Source organism: Condylura cristata, unplaced genomic scaffold (assembly GCF_000260355.1).
Source record: "Condylura cristata isolate star-nosed mole 26May11 unplaced genomic scaffold, ConCri1.0 scaffold00004, whole genome shotgun sequence".
NCBI lineage: Eukaryota > Metazoa > Chordata > Mammalia > Eulipotyphla > Talpidae > Condylura > Condylura cristata.
The window spans coordinates 15,445,358-15,453,273 of record NW_004567105.1 but is presented as its reverse complement, the minus strand read 5'-3'; the positions used below and the strand labels follow the sequence as shown (position 1 = coordinate 15,453,273).

The 7,916-nt window shown below is 35.9% G+C and overlaps 1 protein-coding gene across 1 annotated transcript in view; it reads right to left on the bottom strand.

Annotated features, from left to right (window-relative positions):
- Window positions 1–278: 278 nt before the first annotated feature.
- Window positions 279–7,916, bottom strand: part of FGD6 (FYVE, RhoGEF and PH domain containing 6) — a 101,443-nt gene continuing 93,805 nt past the window's right edge. Inside the window, exons 19-21 of the mRNA XM_004675805.1 lie at window positions 3,736–3,864; window positions 2,678–2,826; window positions 279–833 (exon numbers count right to left, since the gene is read on the bottom strand). Of these exons, the coding sequence (XP_004675862.1) occupies window positions 797–833; window positions 2,678–2,826; window positions 3,736–3,864 (315 nt within the window). The 3' untranslated portion in view covers window positions 279–796. The remainder of the gene's footprint in view (window positions 834–2,677; window positions 2,827–3,735; window positions 3,865–7,916) is intronic.

The window sequence follows — 7,916 nt, the reverse complement described above, 5'->3', positions numbered from 1 at the left end:
TTAAAAAGGTACAGCATTTATGTTGTATTGCTAACAAGAAGACCAAATTTAATTTACAGGCCCTAGAGTTGATTAGCTGTGTTCCTTTCAAGTGAACATATCCTCTATCCTACTTAACAGTTCATTAAGATTCAGATTCTGTCCCTTTGCTGTAATTCCTCGATGATGTCACATTATTTTATGCCAAAAAGTATGTAACAGTAGAAATATTTATATAAGTTCACTGAAATTTTATTCATAGTTACTGAGGTAGAAATTGGCCGTGTTTTTTTTTCATTAAATATACAAAAATTCATTTAAGTTTGATTCAAAGACAGTTTTTTCATCACCAATTGTATCTTGAACAATTTCTAAACCAAACACTGCAAGGAAATTGTTCCTTGATGTTATGTGTGTTTTTATTTATAAAGACTTGGCACTAGTGAAAATTATACAATGTAACATTGTAAAACACATTGAGAAAATAGTGTAAACTGTGTCACAGTCTACAAACAGTATAGAGTAATAAATTTTGTGGTCTCTAAAGAAAAGTACTTTAGAATTCAGTGTGAGTCTCAGAAATAATTCTGACCATTAAGTAAACATCAAAATTTTAATAAATAACATACATGAAAAAAAAATAACATTAAAAAATTACCTTATATTTAACAAAATAGTTTCCTATAATCAATGAAGATTTGAGTTAGATTTATCTTGGCAGTGTCCATTTTTTAAAGTAAAGTATTTGTATTTTATTTTCTACACTTTGATGAAATTCTGCCCTTCCAGGTTCACAGAAGAGATGAAACCAATACTGCTACAGTATCGTGCCTTCCTGAAATGCTTCTATCCACCTAAAGACAAGGGAAATTCATTAGTTTGTAAAATGCAATCATCTAATATATGTGAAGACTATGTATGTATATAAAAATAAACATATATAAATATATACATTAAATAGCTGTACCTGTGGATCAAATTAATCTAACAATGTACATAAGATCTTCTCTATAACAAACTAGAATTATGAATACATATTTATTTGATATTTTGGCCCAAATTTTGGTCTGAAAATTGCATTTCAGTTCTATGAGACATGATGAAGGAACTATCTCATGTAAAAGCTCTAAGTCCTGATGACACCATTGAATTGATTTTGGCTATATCTGCAAAGGCCTTTATTTCAACCCCTTTTCTGTTTCCAGGAGCACTAGCTCTGTTCCTGTCTCCCATAACTGTACTAATCAGAGTTAATTGGAGTATCCACGAGTGCAGAAATGTACCATTATTTTCAATTGAAGGGAATCTAATCATTTAGTCTACTCCTAGTTGACCAAAATTTTGCATACAATATAAAAATGTCATAGTTTCATAGAGGTATTTCTAAAATTCTCGTTTCAAAGTTTATCTAACAGAACACACAGCTGCAATTATTCAAGAGACATTTTGAAAGCCTCTTTGTACATCCCTACTAGTGTAACTGCTCTTGAACTTAGTATGCATATTTGAAATCACTCAGTTAGTAAATGCAGCCTGTAACAGATGTGTAGCAAACTTGAAGGATCTAATTTTATATTTAAATATTTATATATTTAAATGTAAAGGCACCCCTCTTGGAGGGGTTTCCACCTTGTGAACTCAACAATATCAGCAAAGGATGTGTATTCAAAAGCAGTAATTTTATCAGTGCAGTGATGCATCCAAGTGAAAATTCCAAAAAATATACCTAACAGAAACTGAGGACAATTATTTTATCTAAGTAATTTTCACAGAAAAAAAAAATTGTGATTTTTTTAAGTGACATTTAAAATATACCTGAAAGAAATTATTTGAAGAAATAGCTAAATTTACATAGCTGGATGTCCTAACATAACTGGGGGGGGGGAGGAGAGGGGAGGCAGATAAAGGGGTTGAGATGGGAGCTGGAATCTTGTAGAGTATTAGTAACATTGTACCTGATTAATACTCAGAAACACGTGAAATCCTGGTACATTGATACGGTCTTAAGAAATTACAAGCCTTACTTAAAGCATTCTTTTCATTCTGCATGCACTTTTAAAATCTATTGACAAAATATGAGGACATCTTAGTGTAAACAAAGGGTGAGGCCCAAATAAAAATTAGATGCAAAGTGAACTCTTTTGTTCCGAAAGGATCCAGATTTCTCCATGTTAAGCAATCTCATATTTATTTATTTATTGAATAAATAAATATCCTTCTTGGAATTTTGAAGAGACTGTTTCACCCTTTTCCACCTACTTCTACTCAGGCATTGGTAACAGCATGGGAGCTGCTTAATGCGTTTGACCTTTTTCCCAAAGAAGTAAGCAGGCAGCTGTTCAAACTCCCGCTGCTCCAAGGGACAACTGAATCACTGGATTGCCAAAGTCCTGGAATGTCTCAAGGAAAGACTCTTACTCTCACTGAAGCAGAGGTCAAATGCCTGCCTTGCCTCCCTTTCAGCTGTCTAGTAGTATGCTGCCTCCTCAGATGTCTTGCTCCTCTGTCACCTAAATATATTTCATATACTCATGCCTTGTCTTTAAAATACTTCTGAAGAGTTTGAATAATTTGTTAAATCTTTCCATTTGAATCTCTGAAATTCTGAATTGTGCCATGCATGAAAATAGGTCATTTAAAAATCAATCATTTAAAGTAACAACTTGAATTTTCACTTATAAAAGTATAAATTACTTACTTCTGAGCTGAGTGAGCATCATCTGCTTTGAATACATAAAATAAAATGCTTTTGTGCAATAACTGAAATACTCTAGACTCTGAATTCTCATCTTTGACTTGAGTGACAGTGAATCCTAATAAAGGTTGACTCTCCAAAGCTGCCACATCCTAATATAAAAGATACAAATGGAGATGAATTTTCTTAATAATGGCAACTTCAGATATGCAAATTATTGACCTATATAGTGCTAATTTCATTACACATACATAAAACAATAACCGTAGTGTAGTACTTATTCATTTTTCATTTATTCAACAGTATTTATTCAACCCCTACCCCACCAACCCTATGAACCAGATACTATGCTGGACAGTGTGTTCAGTATGTTTACACCATACTATATTCCACAGCCACCATGGGATGTAGATAATTATATTACTTTCATTTTATGGATGCAGAAAACAGCTCAGAAAGGTACGTTATTAACCCCAATCCACTAAGGAAAAGCTCAAAATTAAAGCAGCAGTTTCCATAGGATGTTGGAACACAGGGTGATCAGATAAAAGATAATGTTACGAAGAAGAAACAAATAATTATAACCCAAACAAAGCCTATGTTATTTATGCTGATGCCTGATCAGTGTAGTCTGGGAACAGTCAGGGAGTGTCACCCAAGATGACTCAAATATACCTGCATGTTAATTCTAGGGAAAAGTCCTAACACTTTTGTGTTTGCACACACTCTGTACAATGCAAGAACACATTTCACATTAAAAATACGGCAACATGGTGTGGCAGACCTCTCCTGACCTGCCCGCTGCTCCCCTCAGCAGTGTATTTCAATACATCTGCCTGTTCTGCTCCCCACTGTCTCTGGTGAATCCTCTTACCCTCCGCACCTGGTCTGTGCCCCAGTTCTTGTATGCAAAAGTAAATCAATCTTTTTTAAAAAAATACAGGAACACCATTCATCCTCCAAAAACAAAACAAAACAAAAAGCATACCTAAGACAAATGGAATAAACAAACACTGTATTTTCATTTGGCATTACAAAACAAGACCCAAAACTATCCTTACCTCACTCGCAGCATATGTATATAGCACTTTATTTTTTATGACAAACCAGAAGTGTTTCCAAGGTTTTTTATTGCCCTTTGATCTATACAAGTAGCCACTCATAGAAGAATCTTCTGTGTTTGCTGATACCTAGGTAAGCAAAGCCCATATACAGCTTAATGGCTTTCAGACAAAACATTTAAAATTTTAAAAATTACTTGTAATCAGTAGGTGCTAAAAGCAATAACCATAATTATACATTTCACAATTAAATTGTATACTTTCAAAGTCTGCTACTATACAAACTGAATATTGCTATTAACATAATAAACATTCTAGAATTTTACTTGTTTTAACTGTGCTTGCATATGTGTTTGTGCATGTATTTCCCTGTGGTTTCACCTATATTTCCGGTGTTGTCAAGAGATGAAAAATAATTCTGAACGTCAACAATACCTTCTTTAAGCTGCACTTCAGCAACTGTGTATGATGCTGATCTGAACTGTTAGGGAAAATAACTTAAACCTTTAACTCCATCCTAAAATAATGTCTCAAACTTCTAAAATGGTGTCAGCAGAACGGTAAAGAGAAAATGAATGATTTACAGATCATTCTTTGCAATCCACATTTTGGTTAAAAAGACACCTATTTTTACTTCAAAAAAGGTTGAAAATATTTTAACTCTGGTAAAAGCACAATATTCTTTCAATGATTACAATCTGACAACTGAAATGTACCCCTACCTTGGACAGTCACACTCCTGCACAATCTCCGCCCCTGGAGTGTGGGCAGCTTCTGCAACTTGTTCCTAATCATAATTTTTTTTTAAAGATTTATTTATTCATACAGAATTGGGGTACAGGCCAGAGATGTGGAGGGTGAGAGAATTCACTAGAGACAGAGCGGGGAGCAGAACAGGCAGATCCATGAAGTACACTGCTGAGGGGAGCAGCGGGCGGGCCAGGAGAGGTCTGCCGCGCCATGTGGTCACCTCCAGGGCAGGCAGGAATCGAACTCCTGCAGAAGTGGCTTTAGCTTCTTAGTGCTGTGCTTTAACCGCTGCACCACCAGGGAGGGCCCCTAATCATAAATTTAACTGGAGGTGTTGCCCTGGCTTCCCCAGGACTTTGTTAAATCTGTAGACCCATATCTCAATGGCAGCCCCATTCCAGGACCTTCTTCCATGCTGCTGACTTTTAAGACATTAGCAGTCAGTGGTAGGTCCAAGCAGAGAGGAGCTGGGGTAATGTCCTGCCACAAGTCAGATAAGAAACTGGGCCCTTAAAACTTACAAATTCAAGGAAATGAGTGAGTTCTGCCAGTAGCTTGAGTGAACTTGGAGCCTTCCCTAGCCATCCTCTGGATAAGAACTCTGTGCTGGTCAACACCTGACTGCAGTATTGCATGGCCCCTGCTCAATGGTGCCCAACTCCTGAGACAATAAATGTGGAGTTTGAAGTCACTGTGTTAAGGTCCAATTAGCTTTTATATTTGTTTTTAGTTTGTGTTAATTTGTTACACAGCAGTAGAAAACAAATGCGGGGGGGGGGGTTGACTGAATTTATATTTTTATTTATATATTATTTGATGGATTATATTAATTTCTTACATATTTCTTGAAAAGGATTATATGTTTTTGTTGGAAAACTTAACATTTAATGTTATATTAGGAATATGCAAGTAAATTTGTATATAAAGAATATATCCTGGGCCCTCCCTGGTGGCGCAGCGGGTTAAAGCACAGCACAAAGAAGCTTAAACCACTTCCACATGAGTTCGATTCCCGCCTGCCCCGGAGGTGACCACATGGCATGGCAGACCTCTCCTGACCCGCCCGCTGCTCCCCCCAGCAGTATACTTCATAGATCTGCCTGTTCTGCTTCCTACTCTGTCTCTGGTGAATCCTCTCACCCTCTGCATCTCTGGCCTGTACCCCAGTTCTGTACGAATAAATAAATCTTTAAAAAAAAAAAAGAATATATCCTTGTATATAATTAGTATTGTATATATATAGTATGTATGTGTATATATATATAATGTATATATATATTGTATAATTAGTATTTTATATATAGTTAGAAAGAAACTAGAATGTTTATATTTCAATGATACATATATTTCAATGCTTAAAATGTAGTTATGCTGGGTACTGCTATGTATATATTGATGTATGCATGTCATTTGCACATATGTACTTGTACACACACATAAGTGCTTATAAAGTTTTACTATTCTTTCTCAGTGTAGTACTGTCCTTCTATTATTCATATAAGCAGATCAATTAAAATACTAAAAAATCATTCAGATTCCTCTCCCTTTTCTAAAATATAAATTGAGGGCCCTCCCTGGGGGTACAATGGGTTAAAGCATAGCAATATGAAGCTGTCACAGCCACTGTAGCATGAGTTCAATCCCGGCCAAGGAGGTGATCCACATAGCGTGGCAGACCTCTCCTGTCTCATCCACTGCTCTCCTCAGCAATGTATTTCAGTACATCTGCCTGTTATGTTCCCCACTCTGTCTCTGGTGAATGCTCTAACCTCCTGCACCTCAGGCCTGTACCCCAATCCTGTATGCATAAATAAATCTTTAAACATACATACATACACACACACAGGTGCTAACTGCTTAATTACTCAAAACTTTCTTCCAATGATTTGCTCATTTAAAAAAGAAGTCAAACCCAATTCAAGAGACATATTCTGTCATTACTAAGGGTACTGAGTCTCTGAATATAATTCTAAAAATAGCTTCTGAAAGTGTATTGAACATTAGTGAAATAAACGTAAAATGCCCATTTCTCAGAAAGTTAAACAGTAGAAATACCTTATGGCCAAGTAATTCTATTCCTAAGTATATAACCAACAAAAATGAAAACCTATGTCTACGCAGAAATTTGTGCACAATGTATATAGCAGTATTGCTCATAACAGCCAATAGATGAAGACAACTCAAAAAGTCTAATAATAAAAGCTTTACTATTTTGTGAGGTTGGCTATAAATCACTTCCTATAATTTAAATTGCTGTGTTGGAATACACTAACTTTACCTGAGAAATGTGATCTTGTTCAAATTGTGAGAGTGTCTGGTTCTACCCTGTGATAGCAGATCTTCGCATTACCAAGAGAACAAAAATTAAAACTATTCTGCTGGCCCAAAACTAGCACCGGTAGAATGAATTTGTAATCAAAATGGGACTGGTCAGAAAGCCCACAAAAGGTCACTATTGTGTGAGTCCTCTTACATGGTATGTCCATAATAGGCAAAGACATGTAGTGCTGTCGGATCTCTGTACTTGTTTTCAAGTTGAATCAAAATCAAGTTGATGAAACACCTGAATTTGAGGATAAGGTAATCAGTGAGGCCTGTGGATTCTGCCACTACACATCTTAGTGTGCAAGCTATTACCACTTTTTAAATTTTTCCCTTAGATTTAAAGGAAAGAAATCCTTTATCAGTGACACCGGCTATATATAACCAACAAACGTCTGCAAATGACAAATTGTGCAAATCAGTAAATGCTAGTAAGTATCTATATTCTACTAACACCTTTCATTTGGTAAAGAGGCCTCCTCAAATAATTTAAAAACAATTCACATGTGTCCAAGTCCTCTTTCTTCTTTCTATCATTGCTATAAAATGGTCTCCATTTTCCATTGACCCAGCAATCCCACTCCTAGGTATCCACCCAAAAGACACAGCAATACTGATTCAAAAAGATACCTGTAACCCCATGTTTATTGTTGCTTTATTTACAATAGGAAAGACATGGAATCGACCCAAATGCCTAAAAGTACATGACTGGATTTTAAAAAGATGTGGTTCATATACACAATGGAATATTACTCAGCAATCAAAAAGATAGACACATGCCTTTTGCAGCAACATGGGTGGAGCTGGAAAAGATCATGCTTAGTGAAATAAGCCAGAAAGAAAAGGAAAGATGCCAGATGGTTTCACTTATAGCAGGAGTATAAAGGACCAGGGGAGAATATAATAATAATAATAATGAACAACTATATACTAGAGACATTTTATGGGGGTGGAGTGGGGAATGGGATCAAAAATGGGGGGAGGAAAAGTGCCCTAGACTATGGTGATGGCACATGGGTGATCTGGTGATGGGAAGCCCACGGGGATTACAACTGAGATGGAAAAGGACACAAAATGATGTAAAAATAAATTATTATATTATTTAAAAA